The sequence below is a fragment of the Parasteatoda tepidariorum genome, chromosome 1 (assembly GCF_982258835.1).
Source record: "Parasteatoda tepidariorum strain Cologne lab strain chromosome 1, Ptep-v5.0, whole genome shotgun sequence".
In the NCBI taxonomy this organism is placed as follows: Eukaryota; Metazoa; Arthropoda; class Arachnida; order Araneae; family Theridiidae; genus Parasteatoda; species Parasteatoda tepidariorum.
In genome coordinates this window covers 6,192,536-6,208,907 of record NC_141755.1, presented here as the reverse complement: position 1 = coordinate 6,208,907, position 16,372 = coordinate 6,192,536, and the positions used below count along the sequence as shown (strand labels likewise).

The 16,372-nt window shown below is 33.3% G+C and overlaps 1 protein-coding gene across 1 annotated transcript; it reads left to right on the top strand.

Annotated features, from left to right (window-relative positions):
• The first annotated feature begins 6,072 nt into the window (after positions 1–6,072).
• On the top strand, positions 6,073–8,559 carry LOC147816262 (uncharacterized). Its single transcript, XM_087154714.1, has one exon. The coding sequence runs from the start codon at positions 6,073–6,075 to the stop codon at positions 8,557–8,559; it is 2,487 nt and encodes an 828-aa protein (XP_087010840.1).
• The last annotated feature ends 7,813 nt before the right edge of the window (positions 8,560–16,372 follow it).

The following is a 16,372-nucleotide window of genomic DNA, read 5'->3' as shown; positions in this document are numbered from 1 at the left end:
GCATTCCAATTTAATTCAGGCAACGCTCTACAAGATGAAATTGCGCTTATTGGAAGTGGGGCCTTTCATCATTAAACATGATTATGACTTCAAATGCTCATTATACTTTCGAATTCAGTTACAGTTACGATACGCTAATTTCGCAAAGAGAAATCGTCTGCTTCCCATTTCCTATGCCGACGGTCTCTCCGATCGAAAAGTTTTAGAATTCGTTCGACAAATTTCATTAATTTAAGAAGTTCCTCAACCGATATGTTCGTATATCAAAGTTAAGGGACTTCGTATGTTAATTAAACGTTTTATGTATTTACTTCTGAACATGGGTCATTAGATTACCATTTAAATTCGAAAACTCCGAATTCTACAAATATCAGTGTGTTAGGCTGCATATTTAAATAAGTTCTGATATTACCGTCTGATATATGTAAAATATTTATCAAATTATATACATTTGGTATAGATTTTGGGATATAAATAATTTCTTTGACTATCTGTCCTTCTATTATTAAAATCAAAAATAAATATTGCGAATGTAAAACAAGTTTATCGTTTCAGAAAAGCTCCAATTTTACAGAAATGAAATATAAATTGAATATATTTTTAAACTTTTTTGTCTGATGTGATTTAAGAAACAAAATATGTTTCTAATAATCAAATATTTTTTTAAAATATTTACTGGGAAATTAAAATGTGCCCATTATACTTTCGAATTTAGATACAGTTACAATACGCTAATTTCGTAAAGAGAAATCGTTTGCTTCCCATCTCTTATGCCGACGGTTTCTCCGATCGAAAAGTTTCAGAAGTCATTCGATCAATTTCATTAACTTAAGAAGTTCCTCAACCGATGTGATCGTATATCAAAATTAAGAGACTTCGTATATTAATGAAATGTTCTATGTATTTACTTCTGAACATGGGTTATTAGATTACCATTTAAATGTGTAAACTCCGAATTCTACAAATATCAATGTGTTAGGCTGCATATTTCAATAAGTTCTAATATTACCGTCTGATATATATTTATTACTAATAGAATATGCCGCAATTATTAAAAGTTTATTTATTGCATCATAAAAAAGGGGCTTCTGCTTAAGCTGATTATGTTTTATAATTCGCTCGGCAAATTCATTAATTTAAGAAGTTCCTCAACCGATATATTCCTATATCAAATTAAGGGAGTTCGTGAGTTAACTAGACCTGTTATAAATTTACTTCTGAACATTAGATTACCATTGAACTTTAGATTGTCATTAAAATTATCGAACATAAGAACTTCCAGGTTACTTGATTAACATTTAAATTTGAAAACTTCGAGTTTTACCCCTGTCAATGTGCTATGCTGTATATTTTAAGAAATATTGATATTACCGTTTGATATTATAATATTTATCAAATTATATACATTTGGTACAGAGTTTTGAATTTATTCAATTATTTTGATTATCTGCCTTTCCATTATTAAAATAAATCATAAAAATTTTGCCGATGAAACTGGTTTTGCATTGCCGAAATGCTTCAATTTTACCAAAACGTAATATGAATTCTATTTGGTCTTTGACATTTTTGTTTGATTTGATCATAAAAACAAAAATAAATTTCTGTTAATTATATATTTTTTTAATATTTACTTGGAAATTAAAATATGAGAGGAATTTTTTTTTAAATTTCGTCTAACATTTTTATTATTAATAGAATGTACCACAATAATACATTATCACAGGATTATTCATCAAAGAAATGAGATGAGGCTTAATCTGATGATGTTCAGATCAGGGACTGAATCTCGACGGAAATAATATTTGTCATAAGCTTTTTAATGGTTTTTTGAAAAGCTTTTTTGCTAAATAAACGTAAGCTACAAAATAAATTTCGTAATATTTCAATCACGCCAAACACGTATGTCGATGCTTCAGATAGTAAAATAACTAACATAAAATTAAAAAAATAATGTAGAGCATTTTAACTAAAGGCAACCTAATAAGGATGGTGAAAGCGTACTTAGATCTCTAGGGATAATGCTTGACAGATGAAACTTTTATAAACAAAGCTTCCCATCAATACAACATGGACGAAATATAATTAAGTGTTACTATAGCTATGTCAAGACTGATTTCCAATTTTTTATCGAAAAAAAAATTTTTTGACAGCACATTATTTTTTTACCATTGAAAATATTACAAATAAGTTTAAAAAAAACATTTATTGACTTATTTCTAGCAGCTAGACCTTGAAACATTGATGTACTATTATTCTTTTTGATTGGAACACATGTTGTCCCTACCGTATCCAATGGTTACAGAAGATAATAAGATGACGAACTTTAAGAATTATGCAAATTATGATTCAAAACATCGAAATGAGAATGTAATAGTTATACTATGAAACTCACTTTTTCTTGGCTTTATTTCAGTTCAGTTCAGTTAATTCCTCGCGAAATGTTGCCTATATCTTCGCATGCATGAGATTTTTTCAAAGCTATGCTGCTACGAAAGTTTTACAAGTACTGCCAACCAACCAAATTGGAGGGAAGTTCAAATGATTGTAATAAGAAAATCTACTGTTAAAATGATATAAATGCTTAGCCTAACAGTCTAATTGGAACACCTGATGATTAGATCAGTTATCAGCTAGAAAATAATGCAGAAATGTGTTGTTCTTAATGGTTTCAGGACAAACTCTCACACGAACAAAACTTACGTAAGCAAGCAAAAGAATGAATAAGTCAATGGCTTGCAAATTGTGAAAAGCAGTATTAACTCAAGATTAAGTGATTTTAATATGAATGAACTCAGTAGCTTGAACAATATTATTCATGACAAAAATTAGAATAGAAAAGGGAATTTCCTGTTTGTTTTGTCAAAGAGACAACAAATTATTGGAATGAGATACAATTTAATGAATGATTTAACAATTTGAAAGACGCTATGACAATATATCCAGGAGATTACTAATGAATAGGAAAATCTATGGCCACAGTAAATGTTTATAAATGTATAATAAATGTCGGTCACTTAAACACTTACAACATGAAATCATACATAAACGAAGTAGATGTCTTAAGAACGATCAAAGAGCATAAAAATTATTTGTAGAAACTGATTCGATGGTGGAAGGAAATTATGATAAAAATACTATTTACAATAACATTTCATTCACACAAGCTTCCTTTTTTCTCACAAAAATTATTCGACGTTATTGAAGCTTGTTTTTTGGAATGGCAATAATAATTTAATTAAAGTAGAGTTTAATGACACAAAGCAACTTTACTGTGACAATCCTAACTAAAATAGTTACTTATCCAATGTAAGAGATAAAACCACCAGTGTTACTTATTAAATCTTAGGCAGGAAAATAAAAAAACCTGGGAACTTAGGATTCCATCAAACTAAATCAAACGTTGATTGGATTTCCAAGAGTGTCCTCAGTGAAAGAACTTTGCATCTTTCGATGGAAAAGCCTTTAACCACAATTCTTCTCTAAACCACAGTTTGTTTCTGACTCACCTCGTTCGGCTGCAATTGCAACTTTTAGACTTCTGACTAGGCATGATTGTCTTCGTACCCATATTTCTCTTTTACACATTGTTGACTCTCCTACACGTTTTCTTAGTTTGACTACCCAGGATAAGGCTGTTTTGTAACTGGGCGAAGGCCCTGTACTATCTTTTTGCTCTTTTCAAGTAGAGACACATTGGAGAGCCCGTGGAAGAATGGCCTTGAGGTCAAATGTCTGACATTTGATAATAATAACAAACCAAAAACCCTTAAAAAAATCATGTAAATCTGGGAGAGGCATAACCCATTGATGATAGTGACATGGTAGCAGAGCTTACATAAGAGAACATGATGACCAATATGTGACCAATAAAATCTGTCTGAAAAGTTGGCAAAAAATACAGTGTTTTAAAAATAATTTTGTATGTTTCAAATTGTGAAGAAAAAAATTCAACACAAAAGTAATCTAACATTCTAAAATATCTCTCAGGAATATTCTAAAAAAAAAGGTTTTTCAGAGGAGTTTTAATTAGCTCGGAAAAAACCACCTGGATTCCCTGATCGGCGAATCCCGAGAGAAAACTTCTCTACTCTCAACTGAAAGCAATATAAAGTAGTTAGACTGCGAAACCGGTGTAACGTTGCTCTTAACGTAATGATGCAATAATACCAAACTTCTAAATTAATGTAAAGGTGCGAGAACGAAATGCAATATAAAATAAATTGCAATTATAATTGCATATAGGTTTTAATTTCGAAGTTACGATTTAGTTAAACTTGGAATCAGATAAAAATTTATAATTAAATAAAATTTATTTGATTCATACAATTTTTAGAAGAATGTTCGGAAATTATATTCAAATAATTTAAATAAAAAATTACACAATTTGTTATTCAGTTTTCTAAATTTAAATAATGATACAATTTTCTGATTTAAAGGCGGAAAAGTTCTCTTTCCACATACATACTTTCATAATATTGATTATATACATATGTATAGATTATCTTATTAATTGATATGTATATTATACATTGATGTACATTATACATTTTTGTATATTATCTACACTGTAAAAAATTCTTAATCAAATTCCGATAAAATTTATAGACATCTGGAGTGCAGCATCCTTAGTATCCATTTCACCGTAAAAAGTCCATTTTATCGTGAAATTGTGTTCTGCAATTTTTACAGTAATATTTATTTAATTACAGTGATTTAATGATTTAAAAGTAAATATTACTGTAAAAATTAAGGAATATCATATTTTTGTTCCGTAAAATTTATTCCGTAAAATATACTGGCATCCTGACTGCCGGTATTTTTTTTTAATCTTATTTTGATCCAGAATGTTTTACAGTGTACATTCTAATCAACGAATGACTGACAAAAAACAATTAGTGCATAAAGAATTTCGACGTTTTTCGCCTCTTGTAAGTTCCAACGTCGTAATTATATAATATGAAAGAATTTGGTTAGGATCTTGGCATTTGGTAGTTAATATGAAGAAAAAAATTGTGATTAGAATAATCTAAAGAAAAGTCTGAAATGGCTTAGAAATTAATTAGTTTGTTCCTAGTTAGAACTAGTAATGAACTACTTCATTATGTTCAATGAGAGGCGAAAAATACGTAGTTCATGACAAGTGAGGTGTTTTTCACTGATTGTAAGCTCTAACATATTAATTACAAACTATGAAAGAATCTGGTTAGTTCGTAAATTATCTTATAGGAGGATGTAAAGTTTAAAAATATTAAAGAATTTATAAAAGCAGACGATTGTAAAGTCTAAAAATATTAAAGAAATAATGGGTTTGCAAAATCATAATTAAAATAAAGTAAACGCATAAAGAGATAAACCTAAAATAAAAGCAGACGATTAAATTAGAAGTCAATATTTAGAACGACAGAGTTGTTGATTCTTTTTAGATTAGTTTTATTGTGGAATTTGAGTTTCCTTATATCCCGTTACGGGTTTTCCAGTTGTTTATGATGTTTTCACTATCCCGTTACGGGTATTGCATATTTCTTAATGTTTGTGTTTGTTAATAAAAGTTTTTATTTAAAAGAAAAACTGAATAGTTCTTGATATAGCTTATGATACGTTACAGCTATATTTAATTGGTGGCAGCGTCGGGATCGATTTACCATTTGATTTAAAGGAATTGTGTTCCAAATATTATTCCTTATGGCTTTCTTGGGACGAGCAAAAAAGTGTGATTTGGTAGAATTATGCAAGGAATTGGGTGAAACTATTATTGAAAATGTTACAGTATGTGAGTTGATAAATCTTATAAAAAAATCTGAAAATTACGAAGTGAATCTAGTTAAAGAAATATTAGAAGTAATTAAAGAAAATCGTATCGAAAAAGAAGAAAAAGAAGAAAGAAAACGCCAAGAAGAAAAAGAAGAAAGAAAACGCCAAGAAGAAGAGGAAGAAAAACTACGCCAAGAACGGCAAAAACAAGAAGAACGCCAATTTGAACTCGAGAAATTAAGGCTTAGTGCCCAATTAAGTGGCCCTTCAAATCAAAATATTGGCACTACTCTGCGGAATAAGTTAGATATTCATAAGTTAATGCAGAATTTTGATCCTAAGGAAGATGAAATCAGTCTTTATTTGGTAATTTTTGAGCGTCAAGCAAAACGAGCAGAAATACCAAAAGAAGAGTGGGTTACTCATTTATTATCTTTTCTTTCACCGGACATAACAAAATTAATAGCAAGAGAATCTGAAGAACAAACGTACAACTATGATCACGTTAAGGAAATTTTAATGAAGAGGTTTAAGCTAAGTCCAGAAAAATTTAGGATCAAATTTATTCAGCACCAAAAGAAGTTCGATAATAGTTGGAAAGATTTCGTTTTTGAATTAAGGAACTATTTAAACGAATGGGTTCAAGGATTGGAAGTAAAAGATTTTGAAACCTTGCTGGATCTAATGGTTACTGATCAAACTAAACGAAGAGTTCCCAATGAAGTGCGTGATCATTTTATCGACACTTGGTCAAAAATAACTTCATCTACAAAGCTGGCAGAAATACTTGACGAGTACGAGAATGTACGTGGAAGTCGCAAACGAATTGACTTGCAAGTAAATTCTGAAAATCGGAGATTCAATTGGCGAGAAGAAAATGCCACACGGAAAAATTCACAGGGAGCTACTTCAAAGAATAGCCGAAATGAAGAAAATAAAAGAAAATATGAGTACAAGCAAGCAAATTATGATCAATTTGATAGACGTACGCCTTTAAAATGTTACGAATGTGGATCTACTAATCACTTACGACCTCAGTGCCCGAAGCTTAAGTGCCAAAAGCCACCCGCTCAAGTTAATCGAATCGGAGCAGGACACGAAGAAGACAAATTACTAACTCCGTACACTCTTATGGCGAAAGTAAATGGAATTAGGATGCCAGTTCTTCGAGATTCAGGTGCAACTATTGATATCATATGCAGAAAATATGTGACTCCAGATATGTTTACTGGCGAAACTGTGTGGGTACAACAACCATTAGATGAAGGCCCAACTTGTTTACCATTAGCAAAAGTTTCGTTATCTGGTCAGTTTGGCAACATTGTAACCAAAGCGGCTGTGGTTAGAAGTGAGTTGGATAAAGGTCGATATCTCCTTGGGAATAGAACAGCGGCTAGATTGCCAAATCTGCAAATGACGCCAATGCAAATTTCAGAGTTAAACGCAGTTAGTACCAGATCGCAAGCTCGTTTAAAAGCAGAAAATGAAGAATATGAGCAACAAAATTCGAACGATACCGAAAACTCTTCCGAACAAGATAATAAAAATCAAGAAATTATTTTAGATGAAAAAGATGACGAGCCAGTTTTAGAAACGGATGCCGTCAGTTCAGAAATGGAAGAGATATTACCAACTCTAAATGCTAACTCTGGTGAACTTTCTTTAATACAGGTAGATCACGATGAATTCGTTAAAGCTCAACAGGAAAGCGCCGAGTTAAAATCAGTTTTTAAAACTGTGGAAGAAGTTATTCAGAATCAAAACAGTAAGCATCGCTATCTGGTTGAAAGAAAACTTCTTTTTAAATGCCAAGAAGGACGATTAGGAGAAGAAAAAAAACTTTTAGTTATACCTGAGAAATTTAGAAGCCGAATTTTAAAGTTATGTCATGAAAGTACTTCCGGACACCTTGGTGTAACCAAATCCAAAGATAGATTGGCGCGATATTATTTTTGGCCAAAATGCTATAAAGAGATGGAAGAATTCGTACGAACCTGCGATAGTTGTCAAAAAGCGGAGAAACCAAATGATAAAAAAAAGGCTCCTTTAAAAATTGTACCGGTCATACAGGAAATATTCTCAAAACTAAACGTTGATGCAGTTGGTCCTCTTCCCACCACGCCAAGTGGAAAAAGATACTTGATTACGGCCATTTGTATGTCGTCAAAATATCCAGAAGCAATCCCAGTGAATGATATAGGATCTGTGTCGGTGACTGATGCCCTACTTAATATTTTTTGTAGAACTGGTTTCCCACGAGAAGTCCAATGTGATCAAGGAACTTCTTTTATGAGCATGCTAACAACTGAGTTTTTTGATCGATTTGGCATAAAGGTTCGGCATAGTTCCGTTCATCACCCACAGTCGAATCCCGTAGAAAGATTTCATAGAACTATCAAGCGGATTTTACGGGTACTTTGTTTGGAGTCTAGTTCTGACTGGGAGAAGTTTTTACCATTTGCCCTTTTGGCTTTGAGAACTATAACACATGAAAGTACAGGATTTTCGCCAGCAGAGTTAGTACACGGAAACAATTTGCGTACTCCTGAAACTTTGTTGTATGAACAGTGGACCAAAAGAGAAATAGACGAATCTCCTGCGACGGAATACGTTTTTCACCTAATAAACCGTTTAAAAAGATGCCAAGAAATTGCAGTTAACAAGATGGAAGATGCAGCGTTAAAAAGGAAATCGTATTACGATAAAATAGTATTAGGAGAGAGTTTAGTGCCGGAGATTTGGTTCTTGTTTTGGCTACATCTAGAGCTAATAAATTGTCTGCTCAATGGATTGGGCCGGGGAAGATAGAAAGCAAAATGTCTGAAACTAATTATTTAGTGAATATTCCAGGAAAAAGAGAGAGTTCACAGATTTATCACGTAAATATGCTTAAACCATATTATAAACGGCCTGCAATAATTAATTTTCTATCCTGTGCAGAAAACGATTCTTCATCTTTAGAACAAGATATTGACTTTCCACAAGTGTATATTTCACCAGATGAATTTGATGTATCTGAAATGATTAAAGACAGTCACCTAGATAATCGCCTTAACGGACATGAAATCAACCAATTGAGGAATATTTTAAGAAGATATTCGAAAAGTTTTTCAAATAACCCAGGAAAAACTAACTTAATTGAGCATGACATTCAACTTAGTTCAAATAAGCCAATTATTTCCAAGCCTTACCGAACTTCACCCAGACAAACCGAAATTTTAAAAACTGAAGTAAAGAAAATGTTGGACTTAAAAATTATTGATTTAGGTGAGAGTGATTATACTTCTCCTATGATCCTAGTAGAAGCACCAAATAAAGATCCAAGGCCCTGCATTGATTACCGTCGTCTCAACGAAATAACGGTAACACAATATTTCCCACTTCCGAACATAGAAGACCGAGTTGAAGAGGTAGCCAAGGCAAAATTTATCAGTCTTTTAGATTTCGCCAAGGGATATTGGCAAATTAAGCTTAGTCCAAACGCTCAAAGATTAGCTACTTTTGTTACCAGTTTCGGAACTTATAGGCCATTACGACTTCCATTTGGGTTGAAGAATGCCCCTTATTTTTTTAGCAAATTAATGGCACGACTACTAAAGGGTTTAGAAGAATTTGCAGTGCCATACCTTGATGATATAGCAATTTTCTCAGATACCTGGGATCTTCATTTAGAACATCTTAATTGTGTATTGCAGCGTATCAAAGAAGCAGAACTTACAATGAAACCTTCAAAATGCCGTTTTGCGCAAGATCATGTTCTTTATCTAGGACATATTGTCGGACAAGGCTATAGAAAACCCTCTGATATAAAAACACGAGCAGTTGCCGAATTTCCTGTACCTAAGACCAAAACTGAGATCAGAGCATTTTTGGGACTAGCGGGCTATTACAGTCGATATATACCAATGTTCTCTGTTCTGGTTGCACCATTAACAGACACTTTAAAAGGCAAAACAAAAAAGGGAGAAATTACCTGGACGATTGAATGCGAAGAAGCCTTTAAGAAACTAAAAGAAAAATTAACGAGCCAACCTATACTCTTCTCTCCCAACTATGAAAAGGAATTTATCTTGCAAACAGATGCTTCGGAAATTGGTATGGGTGTGGTATTAACACAACTAGATAATGAAGGCAATGAACACCCCATAATATATCTGAGTAAAAAGTTTAATGAGTCCGAAAAAAAATATTGTACTACGGAAAAAGAATGCGCCAGTATAATTTTTGCCATCAAAAAATTACGACACTATTTAGATGGGCAAAAGTTTACTATCCAGACTGATCATCACCCGCTAACCTGGCTTAAAACAAATGCTAGTTCAAATGCCAGACTTATGTGTTGGGCTTTAGCATTACAACCGTTTAATTTTAAAATTGTGCATAGAGCTGGTACTAAGAACAAGAATGCAGATTGTCTCAGTAGAGTATCTTTAAGTTCTTGATTTGAATTAGACAAAAGTTAATTGAGGGGGAGGAATATGTAAATAATGTTTGTTTTCTTATTGATATTGATACAGATTAGTCTTATTTCCTTATTCATATGTATGATTTATTTATTTTAAAAAACTAACTCGTAAAGAAAGTAGTTGCTATTAAAGTTTGAATTAAAGCTCTAATTAAGTTGAAAATATAAAATAAAAATGCATTGATGTTTTTGAAATTGAACCAGTTAAATTTAATTTAAGAAAGTGTTTAAAAATGATTATATTGAAAATGAAACATAGGTGTTAAGCGAATTTGTTTGTAGAGAAAAGTGCTAGTGTTCTTAAATATGTTATTTTTTTATGCATATAAATATTAACAAGATTGAGTAGAATCTAATTATGTGAAGCTTAAAAATCTTAAGTATATTGTTTGGATTAAAAAAAATAAATAGTTATACCAAGATAAAAAAAAAAATAAGCACTTTGAAAAAAAATCTGGTTAGCTTCAGTTTTTAGATATTGTTGTATATATGTAAATAGTTATGTTAATTTGTATTTATTTTGTGTGAAGTTAAATTATAATATTTATTTACATTCTAATTTTATTTCGAATATTTTACTTTGATATCAAAATTGAGTTACAAGTGAATTGTCTATTAATGTTTACTGCAAGAGTCTAAAAATAATTTAGAAATTTTAAGTTTTAAAGTTAATTATTGTACATCACTTCTAATGTAAAAATTGTATCTTGCATTTAATTTGACAATTAGAAAATTTAAATTTAAAAGTGAAATGTTTTGATTATAACATAATGCATTGGTTTCAACCTAAGGTTTTAGAGGACACAAAAAAGTTCATAATAAACTTTTCCCCTGTTTTCTATGGAAAAGTTCTTCCAAGGGGAGAGGAGTTGTAAAGTTTAAAAATATTAAAGAATTTATAAAAGCAGACGATTGTAAAGTCTAAAAATATTAAAGAAATAATGGGTTTGCAAAATCATAATTAAAATAAAGTGTCAGGGTCACGTGATGTAATAACACGCATTTTCTAATGTTGCGAGCTAAAAGCTTGATATGATAGATATGATTTTTTCTATTTGTTTTGGTTTTTGGAGAATGGATGAAAAAAGAATAATAAAATGGTGAATTAGTTTTTGTAGAATTTTGCGTTATTTCTTTTGTAAAAGGTTACGACTGACAAATGTGCGGGAAGATCCCAATGGATTTCGAAATAAAAGATTGGTAGTTGTTTGTTCTATGAATTTCAAGTTGTTTGATGGAAGATAGTGAGTTATTTAGATTGTCTTGAAATTGGTTTAGGAAGTGGCATTTTTTTTTGTAAGAAGGTGCAGTTTAGAAAGTAGTAGGTGAAAAATGGCATTTTTAGGAAGAGCTTTAAAAGTAGATTTGAAGTGTTTGGCGGAAGAGTTAGGAGAAACGGCAACGGAAGACATGAGAGTTACCGAATTAAAGAAGATTATATTGGCAAGTACGGAGTACGAAGAGGAGTTTGTGAAGGAATTATTAAAAAGAATAGTTAGTGGAAGAGAAGAAATAAAGCGCCAACAAAAAGAAGATGAAATTAGGCGACAAGAATATGAAATTAAGCAACAGGAAAGGGAAGACGAATTAAAGCGGCGAGAACAGGAAAGGGAAGATGAATTAAAGAGGCGAGAACAGGAAAGGGAAGGTGAATTAAAGCGGCGAGAACAGGAAAGGGAAGATGAATTAAAGCGGCAAGAAAAGGAATATGAATTGGAGAGGTTGAAGATAGAAGCTTCATTGGTACATACTGGTACTATAGGAGAGACGAGCAGCTCTCGAAATGAATAAACAAGAGAACATGTATCTGGTGGATTGCAAAAATTAATGCGTACTTTTGATCCAAAAGAAGGTGATATAAGTTTTTATCTAATATTGTTTGAAAGACAAGCACGAAGAGTCCATATAAAAGAAGAAGATTGGGTAACGCATCTTGTTGGATTATTGCCTCTAGAAATGGCGAATTTAATTGCAAGGGAGCCTGAAGAAAAAGCAAATGATTATAAACATGTAAAATGCATGTTATTGAAAAGGTTTAAATTGAGCCCAGAAGCATTTAAAATAAAGTTTAAGAGACATTGTAAAGCGGCTGAGAGCACTTGGCGAGATTTTGGATTTGAATTGGCGAACTATTTTAACGAATGGGTTTCGGGACTAAAAATTAATGATTTCGACAGCCTGAAACAACTTGTCATTGTCGAACAGATAAAAGAACGAGTACCTGTAGACATACAAAATCATTTTATTGATGAGTGGAGTAGAATTTGCTCAGTTGACACACTTGCTGAGAAGTTAGATGAGTACGAGAATGCAAGGAAATATAACCAAACTACTAAATTCATTGCTTCTCAACCATATAGGAACTTATACCGGGAAAAACCAAACATGGTTAGTAGAAGATATCATACATTTGGTGAAGGATATAAACATGAGCATAACAACCATGGCAGAATTGATAAGCGGAGTTCTTCCCAAAATCCAGTCACATGTTTTAATTGTGGACGAGTAGGACACTTGGCACGATTTTGTCGAGATAATAAAGAGAGGAGAAGAAACATTGAAGGCAAAGTGGCCGAGGTTCAAGTATCGGAAGGGCAAGTATCCGAGGTTAAGGTACTCAGAAATGGAAATATCGAAAGCAAAGTAGTCACTGCAAGATTTAACGGTGAAGTCATGATAGGAAACAAAAAATGTAAAGGCGTTCAACCAAAAATAGCTGCCCTTAAGAAAGTTAGAATTTCATATAATGGAAATGAATACGAAGCTGTAGTAGATTCTGGTGCACAAATAAGTGTATTTAAAAACGATATAGTGGGTAAGGAAGTGGATTACAAAGGACATATAATACTACAACCTGCGTTTGGCGAAAGTCTAAAAGCTGAATTAAAAGAAGTGGAAATCGCTTTGGTAACGGAAGGATATATTACGCCTATAATTAAAACGATGATAGCAGCCGTCAATGGGTTAAATGCTGACATTTTGTTGGATGCTGAAACTTATGAGGCATTATTAGAACAAAAAAGAGTATACAATCCCAGTTTTACTGCTGCTATGAAGCTAAGATCAGATTCCCGAAAGGAGCAGTTATATATGAGTGCAAGTGACGGAGAAGAGCAGCAGGAGCCAACAGTAGGTGAATGCGGTGATAAAAAGAATGGAAATGAAACCGAACGATTCAAGATACAACAACAAAGTTGCGATACTCTCCAAGAAGCATGGAAATTGGGGAAGCAAAATAAAGGAGGGTATGTGATACAAAATAATATACTATGCCATGAAGAGCTGTTGGACGGGAATAGAATACAACAATTAGTAATTCCCGAAATTAGAAAAGGTAAAATACTAGAAATTGCCCACGAGTCAGTATTCGGAGCACATCTAGGAGCTCGTAAAACAATTCAAAGAATTAAATTTTCCTTTTATTGGCCAGGGATGGTCAAGGAAATTAAAGCTTATTGTAGCTCATGTCATGGGTGCCAAGGTAGAAGAGTTGTTCGTTCAGTAGACAAAATTCCGATAACACCTGTGTCACGTCCTGAACTTCCATTCCAAGTGGTGAACGTAGATCTAATTGGTCCTCTAGATCCAGTATCAGCACAAGGACATAAATATATCCTTTGTTTGATGGACCAACATTCAAGATGGCCTGAAGCAGTCCCGCTCAAATCGTTAACGGCAAGGAATACATGTGAAGCACTGCTCGAAATATTCTGTAGGACAGGAATTCCAGAAGTAATCGTGGTGGATAATGCGACAAATTTTACGGCAAGTTTAACGCAAGAGTTTTTGAAGGTTTTAGGAGCTTGTCCGCGATTTTCAACGCCATACCATCCGGAAGGGAACGGATTGATTGAAAGATGGAACCAAACTTTCAAAAATATGCTACATCACATTATTAGAGAAGTAGGAAGAAATTGGCATCGACACATACCATTTGTACTATGGGCTTATCGAGAAGTTCCAAATGCAACTACAGGAGTACCACCTTTTCTGCTAGTGTACGGGAGAGAACCGAAAGGCCCGTTATCTATATTGAAGTCAATTTGGGCCGGAGATATGTTTTTACCTTTGAATATGAAAGGATCAGCGGAGGAATATTTAAAAGAGTTAAAAGGAAAATTAGAAATAGCAACCGAAAAGGCAAGGTTAACAAGTGATGTGCAACAAAGTAATTATGCCAAATATTACAATAGAAGGAAAAAATACCGGGAATTTGCGCCAGGAGATCAAGTACTTGTGCTAATGCATGATTCATCCAATTCATTATATGCCAGATGGATAGGTCCAGTAAAGGTAATTAGAAGAGTTAAACCGAATTCGTATTATTTGCAAATGCCTGAAGGAAATTTAAGATTATTGCATGTTAACAAAATGAGAGAATACAAAGCGAGAATTCAAACAGTTGGAGTTGTCTATGATATTGATGATGAATTTGGTGAAATATACGAAACACCAACTCTTCCTACAGATGTGGAAAGCTATGAAGCATTGAAAGGATTAAATTTGGATTACTTACCCAAAATGCAACAAAATCAATTGAAAGATCTTTTACATAGACGCAAAACGTTGTTTTCGGGGAAGATAAGGATAGCTAGAGTTGGGAAACATGCGATAAAGCTGAAAGCTGAGGAGGATACGATGAAACCAAAAACGTATAAGATACCAGAAAACTTAAAGGGGAAAGTGGATGCACAGATCAATGAATTGCTAGCGTTAGGACTGATTGAACCGGTGGTAAGTGAGATAGCACACCCGGTAGTATGTGTTCATAAGAAAGACGGAACAATCAGGTTATGCATTGATTTCAGAAGTTTGAATGCTCTTACCGTTCCGGATGCATATCCAATGCAAAATATGATGGAGTTGAATTTCTTAGTAGGAAAGAAGAAATTCATTACTGTGCTAGATATGTTGAAGGGATATTGGGCTATACCGATGGAGAACGGCAGCAAACACCTCACAGCATTCCGAACTCACCGAGGCCAGTACCAATGGAATGTATTACCCTTTGGATTAAGAAATGCTGCTGCAACCTACCAAAGAGCTATGTCTAAAGTGGTTCAGTCCATGTCTGATTTCACTTGTGCTTATATCGATGATTTAGCAGTATTTTCTGATACATGGGAGGAACATTTGATTCATCTTGAAGAAGTTTTTAAGAGATTGGAATATTTTAATTTCTCCGTGAACTTGAGAAAGTGCGAATTTGCTAGACAAAAGGTTAAATACTTAGGACATATTATTGGTTCAGGTAAACATGCTCCTGACAAAGAACGAATAAGAGTAATACAGAAATTAGAGGCACCCAAAACCAAAAAACAACTGAGAAGTGCTTTGGGATTATGCAACTTTTACAGGCAGTATATTCCAAACTTCGCAAAGATTGCTCTTCCACTAACAGAGCTTACTAAAAAGAAAGTTCCTAATGAGATTCCTTGGAGCGAAGAAGCTGAGAAGGCATTCAAGGAATTGAAGACGTCACTATGTAAGATCGCAGAGTTACAAGTCCCAGACATAGAGAAACCATACTACTTGCATACGGATGCATCTCAAAATGCGGTCGGATGTTGTTTAGGTCAGTTAGATGAAGAAGGAAATATTCGTCCCATAGCTTTCGGTAGCCAGAAGCTGAATTCAACTCAACAGAAATGGTCTACAATTGAAGGGGAAGCTTATGCTATTATTTGGGCTTTGCAGAGATTTGAAACCTTACTCTGTGGTGCTAAGATTATTTTATTAACTGATCATAATCCCCTAGTATTTCTGACGAGTGCGACACCCCAAAGCCCGAGGTTGCAGAGATGGGCGTTAGCCATTCAACGCCATGAGATTGAGGCAAGTCACATCAAAGGATCGAAACTTAGTAATGCAGATGCATTGTCCAGACTGTAAATATAAACTAAAATAAGACTCTGAACATTTTTTCCTATTATTATTATTAGGTGATTAAAGTAAATACCTAGTGTTAAGTTAAACCTAAGATTCAGTGAATATTTGGGTGAATGTGAAACATAGTTTGTTTATGTGTAAAGTGTGACCCTTAAACTATTTGCCATATTCGATCTTTGGATCTAATATGACTCTGGGGGGAAGGTGTCAGGGTCACGTGATGTAATAACACGCATTTTCTGATGTTGCGAGCTAAAAGCTTGATAT

Coding starts and splice junctions, on each gene's coding strand:
- LOC147816262 (XM_087154714.1), top strand. CDS start 6,073: ATGCAGAATTTTGATCCTAAGGAAGATGAAATCAGTCTTTATTTGGTA.